General features: G+C 37.1%; 1 protein-coding gene across 1 annotated transcript in view; it reads right to left on the bottom strand.

The window, feature by feature from the left end:
• Positions 1–798: 798 nt before the first annotated feature.
• Positions 799–14,310, bottom strand: part of LOC103606144 (nesprin-1-like) — a gene marked incomplete at its 5' end in the record, with an annotated part of 130,330 nt that continues 116,818 nt past the window's right edge. The window contains 6 exons of the mRNA XM_008590735.1: positions 799–939; positions 4,746–5,102; positions 7,843–8,007; positions 9,386–9,695; positions 10,915–11,087; positions 11,928–12,216. Of these exons, the coding sequence (XP_008588957.1) occupies positions 799–939; positions 4,746–5,102; positions 7,843–8,007; positions 9,386–9,695; positions 10,915–11,087; positions 11,928–12,216 (1,435 nt within the window). The remainder of the gene's footprint in view (positions 940–4,745; positions 5,103–7,842; positions 8,008–9,385; positions 9,696–10,914; positions 11,088–11,927; positions 12,217–14,310) is intronic.

Raw genomic sequence — 14,310 nt, 5'->3', positions numbered from 1 at the left:
CAAAAAATCTATCTGCAGCTCTGTCTATTTTACATACCAGTTCTGTGACTTCTGTAAGAGTCTTTTACTGTATGTGTACATTGGCAATAACAATCTTATATACCTGATGTTGTCTTTTAAAAAATTAAATGAGAAAATCCACTTAGAATGCTCAGGCATAATGTTTGTCACACAGAAATAGCTTTTATTATTCCCCAAATCCCTATTAATATATAAAGATAGCATGCACTTATGTAAATAGATTAGTTTTTCTTCATGTACATAATCAGCCACTTCAAGCAGGGATTTATATGAAATTTGAGTTTCTTAAGCAAAACTTTAACATGCAATGCACCTATAAAAACATCTAAAGACACCTTTTAAATCCACTTCAGCACCATTATTAGAATTAATTGATAACACTCTTACCTGTATTTTCTGAAGACTTGCTGAAACTTCACTAATATTTTGAGGTATATCAAAACATTTGGCAGTAGTGATTTTTGCATTAACCATCCATTGCTGGAAATCTCTGCAGGCTTTTTGAAATCTTTGCTGTAAAATCTGCTCTTTATTCTGGCAGCCCTTGGATGCTTGCAAAGAGAGACTGAAAAAGTGATTGGAAAATTTAATGGAAGGAAAAAAATGGTAAAGTTGATTAAAATAATGTTCATAGAATCAGCAGTTCTTAGAATGTGCACTTACCTCTCTTAGTAATGTACTTAATGCTTAATGAATTATTGATATTATTGAAATTACACCTTAAATCTAGCTTCTAATTCTTACAAAAATATTTCAATTATCAAAAATGTTCATGCCTTACCAATTATATTCTTTAATCAAGCCAGAAACTTTTCCACTGTATATACTCAGGTCTCTCGAAAATCGACAAAGTTCATTCAGCTGAGACTTGAGGTCCTCTGTCCTAGGTTCTGCTTTCTGTAGAGCATCCAGTATCTCCTATTAGGAAATAACAAGACAGAGGAAAAAGCATTTAAATTGGGTAATTTCCATTCCTCATCAAATACATGCATAAATCGATATTATAAATTATTAGTGAGAAAGGAACTAACACAGTAAGTAGATTCAGTAAAGAAATGAGGCCTATTTTCAGAATTCCCTGTTGCAAATAATAGCACTTGGCTAATCTGTATCCTTTTCTAGCCATGGATAGACACTACAGCATCAAATGTTGTAAAGTAGTCAAATGATTAAGTGGTCAAATGTCTTAAATCAGGACCAAAAAAAGACAAAATAGCCTACATTGTTTTAAAACAGTCTGACTAAGCTGTTGGGAGACATGTATATTGTTTAAAGGTGAAAAGAAATCATTTCAAAGAAAATCAATACTCATTCTGGATTAAAAATGTGTGTGTGTGTGTGTGTGTGTATCAATTGATTTTATGTAGGAAAAATACAATACTCCATGCTTTTTTCACATTAAGACTTTCATATAATCCACAGGTCTGATTTAACTACTAATTCATTTATTTCATAGTTTCATTCATATAGCCATCAAATATTTGCTACATTCCTGCCATATGCCAGGCATTTTGCTAGATTCTGGAACCCCCAAATGAACAAAGGTGTGATTTTTGTTGTTGAAGAGCTCACAATTTAATAGTTGAGAGACACACATGAATAACTACAGTACTAGCTATACCTAATTCAGAATAAAGTCTTAGGACTTGACAAGCACACCTTCAAAATTGAGGCCATGGTCAACTGAGTTACGTGGGTGCTTTGCAGTCAGAGCCTTCCTCTTCTAGCATTGTCATAAGGAGCAAATGAGATCATGAATGTCAAATACTTAACACAATTCCTGGCAACACCAAGTGCCTTACTAGTCAAATAAGCAGGAAAATGACTCCCAAGTATTTAACCATTGTGTGGATAATGGTATCACCAAAGCAAAAAAATAAAATACATTAAGGAGGAGGGGCAAAAAGCCGAGTAACTATTCACACAACTGTTGCTGTTATTATTCTCTGAGATATTTATCGAGAGATGGCCTACATTTGCAGAGAAAACACATCCCTCAACAAACCAGGTCTGTGTTGCATTCCTCATCCTGGTAAATGGCACCACTGTCCTCCCACTGATGTAAATCAGAAGACTAAGCATCATTTTGGCCTCTGCCATTTGTTTCCCTTCTCTCTCCATGCAAGAGATACCCTGTCTAGTCTCTTCTATGTCCTCGCTCTTTTAATCACGTACCTCTTTGACTCTGCAAGTTGACTCTCACAGCCCCCACTGACATTATCATCATTTCTTTCTGTAATGGCACAATATCCTCCTAAATTGCCTCCTGTTCTCTAGTTTCCTTTCCTGTGTTATCTCATCTACCAGTGATTTTGCATCTTGGTTCTGTTCCTTCATCTCACCTAGCTGGTCGGGCTGAAATCGTACCTCAAGACTCAGCTCAAATAAGAACTCCTATAAGGATTCTCTGCCCTCCTTCCCACCTCTTAGGGCTTCTCCTCTGGGGACACACAGCACCTTGTGGGCATTTGCTACAATGAGCACCCCATTGGTTTTGCACTTGTTTGTCTTTCTGTCTAGTCTGTGATCATGAGAGTCCTTCCACCTAGACTGTTGTCGTGAGAGCAGAGATGGTGTCCTCTTGGTTTGTTGATTCTTTATTTAGTTCAGGGTCTGGGACAGAGAAGTCTAAAACACTTTTATTTACAAAACTTATAAATAATAACTAGATAGTTTCTCTCTGAAACTCCAAATGCTGAACTAGGAATAACTATTTTATACCATATTGAACCTTTTATTTAAGGGGGAACATTTTAGGAATTAAAGAAACTTACTACATACCAGAAAAGTGGAAATACTGAGATTCAAGCCAGTCACTTATAAATTGGATGACATTAAAAGAAAAAGCTTTTGACCAAAAATTTATACTTAAAAAACTTCTATAACTCCATCCTAAATTAAAGCAATTCAGCAGAGTCTTTCATTATGTAAATATCATGCTATCTACCATGATTTGGTTAAGTCCTAGAATGCATTTTTTCCTTACACAACTTAAGAAAATTGCTATATTTTCAACAGTAATAGCCCAATGGATATTAAGATAAATTAGTTTTGCAAACACAGTGAATAGGACTTTTTGCAACATTATATTACATAGTTTATAGATTATCTGTTTTCATGTTTTAAAGAATGTCTTGAGTACCATCATTTAATTGCATAAGATAAATGCTTATGAAGGTTCATGATTATTATTATGATTGTCAACCATGATAAGTCCTCTGTAACAGCAAAACAATGCCATAAGAACCCTGGCAAATCTACTATTTTGTGAACATTTTCCTACACATTCATTATAATTGAAATACCTCCATTTTGGGATAAAATGCCATTATTAGAAATAAAAGAAAATATGAATATTGAGAGGCAATGTAGCATTTTCAATGAAAGCACTGGCCTTGGAGCCAAATCTGGAAGTGGATGTTAAGCAGAGGGCTCTCATCTCTGAACTGTTAGTGCAACTGAAAACCCAAATTTACTATTGCATTCTCATATGTATTTTTATAGGCCTCATCTATTATTTTCACTAGCAGCATCAATGTAAAAAAATAGCAATAACTGAGAACAATAATGTAATCTAGGTACAATTTCACTCATATAAATGGAATGGGAAAAAAAGAGAAATGAAAAAGAACCAAAGCAGTGGAACTGATTTTTTCATATTGGACTACATGAAACAATGACCAACTTCTTTGTACCTGTTTTATAAAACTAATTTCTATGTTTTATTCTGGGGCATAAATGTAAAGGAGAGGAAATGCATCAGAAAAACAAAAACTCTAGAAGCATTATAAATAAAATAGCATAAAGAGATGATTACAACGTTTTATTTTATGATGTGCTGCATTTGTTTCAAGCACTTTATTTAAAACAAAACAATGCCGCAAATACTAAATGACTTTCTTACGGGCTGGAGCTATTTTGAAATAATTATAACATAAATAGAAGCACTGAAGTTTACTTTACCAAACTTCCTTTTAAGGACATCCCTGATTCAGAGCATTATAAAACTGCAAATATTGAAAAGTTTTTCAAAGATACTATTTAACAAAGGAAGGAAGAGGATTTTAAGCTTCTGCCCATTCTTCACTATCCCTTTTATGCCTCCTTTTCTCCCTTTCTCACGTTCTAAAAGAGCTGCCATTAGTTTAAAAAAAAATAGAAAGGCCCGGGAAGGCAACCAGTGAGCGTGACATAGAGGTTCTGTGAACGGGCTGATTCAAGTACAGCTGTCAAAACCACACAGAGGGGAGCTAATCAGGGCAAACACTATCAGTTATGCTTTAGGAGATTACCAAATGATTGCATCAAACTGAAAACTCAGTCATTTAAGTGTTCGAAATAGTTAACTGGCAGGAAAGCAGCTATGACTCTCTGTCTATTTATGCCTCTGCCCACAGGCGAATTTTCAGACTGAATGGCTGAATGCGATATTACAAACTCTTACACCATAGGAATGAAAGCAAAATGTCTCCACTAACAATTAACGTTTCCTATGGTAAATAATAACTTCTTCTCCCACAAGTCTTTAGTTTTACAGAAGTTTGATTTATGAGAAAAGGAAAAAGATCAGACTTTGCAAATTTAATTAGATAAATACTCACTTCTTCCAAGTTTGAATGTTGCATGTTTTTAGTTAGCAAGCATTTTTTTTTTTTTTTCTGGCAACAATGAGCCAAAAAAATTTTTTTAGTGTAACCACCAATAGAAAACAGGAAGCCACTTACTTGTCCTTTATGCCAGCCTTCCACTATCTCCTTATCCGTGTTCTTGCCTTCAAGGAGGGTTAACTGCTGAGCCCAAGTTTTCAGAAGGGCGCTGAATTCTTCCAGGGCCTGCTCCAGTTGAGCCACTTGGCCTGAGAACTCCTGCTCCGAGAGGGCCATTCGGCTCACCAGGTCCTCCAAGCTGTGCTGCGTTTGGAGTGCGCTGTCTTCCCACTGCTTCCAGTCGGAACGCAGGGCCTGCATCTCCGTGTGCACGAGCTCACACCCGCTGGCCGTCGTGCTCTGTTTCACTGCAGGAGCCAGCGCCTCCACTCTGCTCAGGCGGCTCGCACCAACCTCTCTGGAATCTATCAGCTCCTGTAATGGAATGTCGCCATGGTAACCAAGAAGGCTGTGAGTCAGTCACTTGGGCTGCAAGTTTCCAAATGTGTACACAGAGGGACCCTGTCCTGCTAGGAAGTTTTAGCAAGTGTGCCACAAGAAAGGAACCAGAATCAATTTATCTGCCTACCCCCAAGTTATCGCAGCAGGGAATTATCATCTTGAGCGCCCAGCCTTGTGGCAAAAATAACCTGAGAATCTGCAACATCTTGAAACAGACAAAGGAGGGACTCTGAAATCAGGCACTGTTGGAATATATGAAAATGTTTCAATAGTGACTTAAATATTTGCCTGGGGTGTATTGCTCCTGTAAATAAGCGAATTCATATTTCCCCCTAAGAGGACGGATAAATGAATAAAGATCACAGCAGAAGTGTGTTCTGCTCACGGTTTGTACCCAGTTTTTATTCCTCTTCCACAAGATGGGGGCTTAAACCACACTTAAATTTTACCAGGAATCAAGCTTGCCCATCACAACAAAAGAAAGAGCCTACTCAATTTCAAATACTTCAGTACATTAAGTAAACATTTTTATAGCAACTAAAGTGAATAATTCACAGGCTGACAATCAAAACTTTAATGTAACCTCTAGACTGGCTTCATTTATTATTATTATTTTTACCTTTTAAAAAAATTCACTAGAAATTTAACAATTTAGCTATAGCTTTTAGTCTTTAAAGGACAAGAAGATAAAATTAAAATATTGATTGTTAAATAAGTATAATAGTGACATTTCTGTCTATGAATAGATTCTTTCACTGAAATTTTTCTTGCTGAAATTATCATCTCATGTTCGTATATTTATATATTTGTTGTTAAAGCCAGGATTTTGTTAATACTAATACAAAATTATGACTTTACTCCTGGATTAAACAGAAGAAAAACATGATTATTATCACCAAAAAACTTGAAGAAGAAAATCAATTACAAATTAACAAGTAAAGAAAAACTGAGATGTTAAGAATGAAGCATGCTTTATAAATTACATTAAGCATGAAGTATGTCTTAACTAGTATACATAATACAGTTTGTATTTCATTAAATTAGCTTGAAATAAATATAACTTCTCACAATTATATACAATAGAGCCACATTTTAGTGTAGATCATTTGAAAGTATTTAGTTATGTATCGTCCAAAGTACAATCACAAAAAAATCCTTATACACAATCAGCATTTTATTCACATTCAACCTTTCCTCTGCAACAGGATCTAAAATCCATCCCTGTTTGTCCATGCATATAGTAATTAGTGATTTGGTGAAGAAAAATTACAACTTTATAAAAAGTGTTATGTCTAACTAATAGATTTAAATACCTGCAATAATATGCCTTTACCAGCAATTTCAGATTCGGAGTTCAGAGGGCCTAACTTGTCAAAAATCAGTTTCCTAATATACTCTGTCATGTATTTATCCCAATTTTCTTTGGCGTGAAAATAGAACATCTCAACATTTGTAATCACTGATTCCGCTTGTCCAGATTTTGAATAAGGTTATTACTTTAAAGTATTTTGAAATGACTTTTATATACATTTTCTTGTCTTGCTTTAAAAATATTATAATACATACACACATAAATACATTCATACCCTCACACAGACATTTCGCTTTAGAGTTGCCTCTTCTTGGTGGTTACTCCTGGAGATGGAGGTGGGAATGACACCCAAGGGCAGAGGAGGGGGTCTCTATTTATTTCATCTAAGGCTGTCTCCTCACCCACACACCAGCCTACATTCAGGCCTCACCTGAACTTCTGAGAGGCAGTCTCCGACATGCCTCACTTTCTCCTTCCCGAACTCTAATTTCTTTCTGTCAATTTCTTCTCCTATACCTCCCATCTTTGTGGAAGCATTTTATAAAAGCTTTTCTTAATTAATTCATTAGTCAGTTAATTAATTCATCAATATAAAGAAAAGCATTTTGCAACCCAAGAAGCATTCTTTGTAAAAGAATTATCTTACTCTCTCATACCAATTTTTCAAAACCTTAGTCCACCGTTGCTAGCTCCTCTTCCTCTCCTGCTTTTCATACCCAAATCCACATAATCTGGTGTCTCACCTCACCTCGCTGTGGAAATGGCTCTCTAGGTGATTGCTGAATAATAGCCTGTCAAGTCCAGTGGCATTCTCTAGTCCTCCTCTTAATGTCAGCCTCCTGCCTCATCTGTGATGGTGACCACCTTCTCCACACAGGGCCTCGGTGGCATGAACCCTCCTAGTCTTTCTCTTGCTATTTCTCCTCTTCCTTTCAAATCCTTTTCTTCTATGGCCCCTTAAATATCAATAGTGCCCAGGGTCCTGTGCCCATTGTTCAAATAAGCACATTTGCATAGAGCAATGTACATGAACAATGTTACCTTTTGCTCACAAACGTAAAGTTTTTTAAATTCTTTTTTAAAAACAACTTGATTTATGTTTAGAATTTGTGACATGTGAGGTAATAAACACCAAGAGATAGAAAACATGAAAGAAACATTTTAAATAACAGAATCTTATCCACCAAATCTTTACACAAATATGTTGCACTTGAGAACCAATGAAACAATGTAGTTATAGTATCTGTTCATTTTCTGACCTTAATTTTCTTTTTTCTTTTTTTTTTTTTTTGTCTTTTTTCCGTGTCCAGCAACGGATCGCAACCCTCAGTGTTNCGGGGACCGGCAACGGGATCGCAACCCTCGGTGTTGCTCCCGCGCCTCGCTCAGCCAGTGACTGACCTTAATTTTCAACAACTTTTTCTGCATGGCTGATGAGTCTCCAGACATATCTGACCACCGGTGAAGTTCTTCCTTTGCTGAATGGAGCCAATCTGTGAATTCCTGGACTGCATCTAAGTACATTAGATGGTCTTTCACAATCTCTTCTGCTTTCCTCATTTTCTCCTAATAAACAAAGAAAAAGCTACATTAACAGTAGTCGTCACTGAGAACATGAAATCAGATAAGACAATAGGCCTGATTTAGGTCTCTTAATGTATCTCAAAGGATTTCATTCTTAATCTTGAATTTTCTCTGAGTTTAATATCTTTAAAAGAAACTATCACATCTTAATTACATTGAAAGACTGAGGAGCAACCACTTTTTCTATAAGTTTGCTATTGACTAGCTCAGCAGAAAGATCTATGCTTAATGAATGCTGGCTAACATCCCTCACTAACAACCCACTTAATAATAATTATTGTAATGACTATTGTCATTATTCAAGCAATTATCTGTGTTAACTTGGTGTGCAGCATTCTGCTCAGCACCTGAAATGTGTTTGGCCATTTGATCCTCACAAGAGCCCTGTGACGTACATACGATCCTTATCACCATTTTACAGGAACCGACACTCAAGCTTACAGAGGTTAAGTAATGTGCCCAAAGTCACACATGCAAAAAGTGTCAAAGCCAGAACTCAAACTTAGGTCTTTTTGACTCCAGAGTTGTAGCTCTTAATCATTGCTGAGATAAAAATGAAGATAAACAAACACGAATGTTAATAATTGTAATATCATTTAGACAATGAGAGTTCCCAAAAAGCAAACCAAAGAAAGAAAGCAAACAAAATTCTCTCTCAATTTCTATAATGTTCACAAATATCCAAAAGAAAAATGATGGAGCAAAATAAAGATTCACATATGGAATTGAAAAGGGTTTTTTTTTGTCTTTTTGTGACCGGTAAGGGGATCACAACACTTGGTGTGGTGTTGCCCATACCACGCTCAATCAGTGAGCACACCAGCCAGTCCTATATAGGATCCGAACCTGTGGCGGGAGCGTCGCGGCGCTCCCAGCGCCGCACTCTCCCGAGTGCGCCACGGGGCTGGCCCGAAAAGGTTTTTTTGATATTACATAAAGAAGGCTATACTTGGGAGAATAGAAAAATGCAGTTTTTACTAAGATGAGAAATGAACACCATACTTTGTACAAAATTGAAATCTGGGAGGCAAATACACTTGTATTTAATATAACAAATATAAGTGTATAAAAAGAAAAAGGTCTTTAAACACTGACAATTGATGCTCACACAATTTTACAAAGAAGTTAGGTGAGTTGACTAACAAAGTGGAGAAAGGTGAAAGATATGGAATAAAGAATAATCCCAAAATTGCAGAAAGAGAAAACTACATGAGCATTCACAGGTGAGAAATGATCTTTATGTAATATCTAGTCACCAAACGTACAAGTAGATTTAGAGCAGCCAATTCTCCAATAATTTAACCCACAGTATATTCTTTACCTGAGCCTTGAAGCTTTTTCTTTGATACAAAGCACTGACCTTGGCAACAGTTGTTATATCATTAAACTGTGTCTTCAGCTCCTCTTGAACTATTTCCTTGAAAGACTCGTCCCCAGTCTTCTCATAGAGCTCCCTGGACTTTGCAGTTAGGAGGTGAAGGGCTCCGGCATGATCTTCTGCCTCAGACACAATAGACTGAAAGTGGTCCAACAGGGAAAACTTCTCTTTCAGACCTGGCTGCACTTGTAAGGGATGTTCCACTGTTTGATCCACTGATTCCATCCACTGCTCCAACTGGTTTTTCCTCTCTAGATAGTCGTTCCATTGGCTAATCACAGACTCTAAAGTGCTAGAATTAATGTCACATTATCAAAATGAGTTATCTTGATATCATTACTGCAAACCTATTACAAATGACAAGGTCATTACATCCATGTAAATTATTTTACTGAATGCTACTGTAGGTGATGAAAATGTTGCTTTGGAGTGCAGGGAGAAACACTACTTCTCTGATCCACAAGATCCATAACACAGTTCCTTCAAACCAAGTAAATCTATGTTAAAATTTGAAGTAAGAAGCTGTAGTCATACATACATCTGGAGATTTGTCCTCAGTGAACAGACACATTTATGTGTTATGTTGTTAAAAATCAGTACTAGGACAACAATTAGATTTTATTTAGTATATATCAGTTCTTAATTTTCTTGGGGATAGTTTATCTAATTAAAATCAGAAGGTAATTATTTGCTGACTGGAATTTACAAGGTATCTTCCTGTGTAAATAATAGTATTAGATTGATTTCCATTTAGGAATACACACATATAATATCCAGTGCTTCTCTGTTGAATGTGTAAATGAATTTATGATGAAGGTTGAGAAACAATGTATTTATAATATAAGAAACATAGTCACAAATATAACTGCCAAGTAACAGCTTTCTAGATAGTCAAATTAAAGGCTCTTCAGACTGGCATTTAGAAAGACCTCCATTGCTCAACTTTACAAATGATTCCAAACTCATCTTCAGTGACTCTGACAGCCTTGCTTGCACACAAGCATATGATCCCGAAGTTACAATCCTCTGGTACATAAACCTCCAGCATTTGCTCCAATTGTTGATTTTGCATCAACTGGAACCTCTTCATACTGCTCAATATGTAGCTGTCAAATTTAATTTCTTGCCAAAATAAGGAAGTCAAATATGTGAATCCCTAATATTCCTTCACAAATCTAAAAGTTATTATAGTTATTAAAGAATCAAACATCCTTGCTTTGATGATTTGAAAGAAGGTATTTTACTGAGCCTATGTTATGTGCAAGATTCTATGAGAGATATTGGGGAGATGTGAATATTTAAAAAATAAAACAGAAACACCGAAGGAAAATAAACTAACAAGCAAAAACCAGTCTTTTTGCCCTATGGAAAATACAATGTAGGCAAAGACAGGCATGCATACCGCCAGCTAAAATAACACGCGTGGTAACTCAAACACTGCATATCTCCATCATTTTACTAAGCAACTGGGTTTTATTTAGGCAGATAAACACCAAAAATAGGCTCTGTACCTCTGAGCATGGGTGGAGGAGCTCATGACTTCAGCCCACACATCTTTAAGGGTCTGTAGCTGAGCCTGAATCACCTGCTGACCTTCTGCATTGCTACTTTTCAAGGCCTGTTCCCCTTTGCCAATGGCCATATTCAACTTAACTTCTCCTTCACCTTTCATCAAGAGAACCTCCTAGGAAGGAAAGATAAATACTTGTCAGTAGGAACATGAAAACTTTGGCTATTTTTAAAACGATTGTGTTTCCCATGAGAATTAAGGTAGGAAATCCCTTACTCACCTTAAAATAAAAACAATAGCAGCTTCTAACTCTGGACCCTGTGCAATATAACACTTTACTTAAATTAGATATTTGGGTGTCTGGGTGTCAAAGATTAAGTCCAATTTAAATTCCTAGAAAGCTTTGGGTCAGTAGCCTAGAAATTATAATTTTATTGACTTCAGTTTCAAAGAGTAAAAAGAAATTCTTTCAAAAATAAAGACACATCTGCCCAAAACCCAACAGTCCCCTACCTGCATTGCCTGGCTAATCCCCCTCTTTAAAGGTCACCTTCACTGACTACAGTCTGGTTGGAGATCTCCATTATGCTTTCAGCAAAACCCTGTTTGCTTCAACCATGGCCCTTCCATACTCATCTGCACTGTACTTACTGCAAGTAACAATTTACAGATTGGTCTCTCCCACAGGCTGTGAACTCCTAGAAAACAAGCACTGACTTTACCTCTACATTCTCGACAACTTGCAAAGTAAGGAGCAGAATAGGTACTCAATAATACTTGCTAAATATTTACTAAATGAAATTAAAAATTATTTTAAAGCTATAAAACCAAAAAATTTTCCTTTACAAAGGGGAAAAATGACCCCTCCACGCCCTTTTTCCCAAATTTCTTCATTTTGCTCACATAATCCCCACTTAGAGGCTCACAGAACAATCAGGACCCAACTCAAACATTTGTGAATCTAATCAAATTAGCCTTCAGCAGCTGTCAGTAGCTGGCTGGTGCCGTATGTACCTGTATTTGTGACAGCCGTTTTTCCAGGGTGTCTTTGCTCCCAATAGTGCTCTCTGCACAGGCCAGTCTGTCCTGAACGTCCTTCACCCATGACCACATGCTCTGCAGCGCTTCCTCCAGGGCTTCATGCTCCTGAAGGGCCACCTGGCAGCTCCGGAGTTTTTCTTTGGTCATTCTCACTAAGTTCTGGTAGCTGGCAAGGAGTTGGGAGCACAGGCGTCCTTCTTTCCCAACACCGTGACCTTCACTGAGAAGTTGCCCCCTCTGAGAAAGCTTATCAAGAGACTCTCTTAAAAAGAAAAAAAAAAAAAAAATATATATATATATATATATATATATATAATTCTAACATGCTAGAGTGTAGAGGAGCGACATGATTGTTGGTGTTTGAGCAGTCACCAGACAAGAGCTCACACTAGACATGCCTTTCAAATCAAGATGCTGGGAATTGGGCTGACTATTTGCTTTCTTGTACTGTTTCTTAATGTGGTCAATACACATCAGGGATTCAATCCATGCTTTGCCTATATCCAAATAGCAGCGTTGGAGACTACTGTATTAGCAAAAAATTCAGTGCAGAAAATGGGATCTGGCTACCTCTCCAAGCTGATACCTAGTATCTCTCCATTTCTACTTAATCTTCTAATGTGAAAAGCTCCCTAAACTTCTCAAAACACTTTGGTTGTTTGTATCTTTGTGAAAACCCTTTTGCTCTCTGTTTCTTTCCTTGTTGCCCCATCAAAACTCAGTGGAGGCATCACATCCCCAAGAAGCATCTGCGACAACTCAGGAGAGGGCAGAGAGCACAGGATCCTCTTGTGTGTGCCCTCTGCTCCTTGTCTGGCTCTGTCACCTCATACACCATCTGCCTCAAGCTACAAGGCTTTCACCTTTCAGAAGCCAAGGCTATTACATTCATTTTATATCCCCAGGACCCAACATAATGTTGGGAAGTGACAAAAGTCCCTTTTAGGAGTGCTTATGGGTTTCCTTGTTGTATATTGAGTATTTTATTCACCTCCATTCGGAGCTATGTTAATTAAGGCAAAGGAAAAATATAATCACTATGTGGCTTGGTTGGTTTCATCGTATTTTACAGAGTTCTGAATTCTTATCAGCACATCTGCCAGAAAAATCCAGGGATACCAGAGGGGAGAATGGAGATGTCTTAAAACAAACTGTTGTGACTACCAGAAAAAGAACACAAAGCTTATCTCCTACAATGTCAATTTTTCTTCTGAGAGGCTATTAAGTAAACAGCATCCTATGGGCCACCCTGAGAGGTACAGAGTTATACGACATTACACCTACTCTAAAAGACATTTATTACACTTGTAATCTGTGTGAGGAGACAAAAAAGTGGCTCATATAATGATGTGAGCTAAATAATAATTCAAGACAAGAGATTTCACTTGTTACTACAAGATGAATTGCTTAATGCCTGATAAAAATTCAATGAGTCTCAAGTCTGTGTACTTTTATACATGGCATCTCCCCCAAATATTTAAAGTATTAGAAACATTATGATGAAAATATCTGGGAGTCTGGAAGCAAGCAGCAAGCCTGTGACAGAAGTCAGGTGACTTGGCCCGAGAACCTCAGTGCTGGGCACGGTGCATGAGGATTGTCCAGAGAAGTGGCGTTTGGAGGGAATGAACCTGAGAGCAAGCACACCTGAGGTCTGTTGGCATCTGGTCCAGGAATATCAGAGAATAAGGCTTTGAGAAGAACTGTGTGCTTATCAACAACTAAAATCTGCAATTATTAGAAAAACAATGAGGAGTAAAGAAAGACATTGAATTTGGTGATGAAGAGTATTGGGCTACTTTCTCCAATGCAGTCCTGGTGTAAGGATGGCAGGAGAAGTAGATAGAAGGAAAGCTCAAAAGCAGCCTGTGGAAAAGAAATGTAATGTCATTAAAAAGTCTGGAAGAAGGAAAGAAGTAGGTTTGGTTATGTTATTTTGTGTCTAGATAAGAATCAAGATTTAAAAAGCAAAATAAAGTACAGAGTAAGTTTCAGAAAGTTGTATAGTTAGAACGATGCTATTTTTCAGCTAGTTGAGTGAACACTTTCTATTTTCCTGGAACTATACTGGACAATGGGAGCATGAACATAATAAAGAACTTTTAAAGTCCCTGACCTTGAGGAACTCATAGTTGGAAATTGGGACACACAGAGTAGACCAAGTTTATACCACAGTAAGAGCTCGCAGAGATGGGACCAAAGCATTTCAGAGAAATTTTACGATAGTCCTCAAACTAGCACACCAACAGGTAATTGTCCAAATGGGTTCTGTTGTTCATTTTCTTTGCAGGCTTGTTTTTCAAGACTAGTAATACTAGGCATGTTTGAACAAAAATAGGATTCAGTGGAAATGGGG

Source organism: Galeopterus variegatus, unplaced genomic scaffold, assembly GCF_000696425.1.
Source record: "Galeopterus variegatus unplaced genomic scaffold, G_variegatus-3.0.2 Scaffold6343, whole genome shotgun sequence".
NCBI lineage: Eukaryota > Metazoa > Chordata > Mammalia > Dermoptera > Cynocephalidae > Galeopterus > Galeopterus variegatus.
Note: the sequence above shows the minus strand (reverse complement) of the source record. Positions and strands in the feature narration are given on the sequence as shown.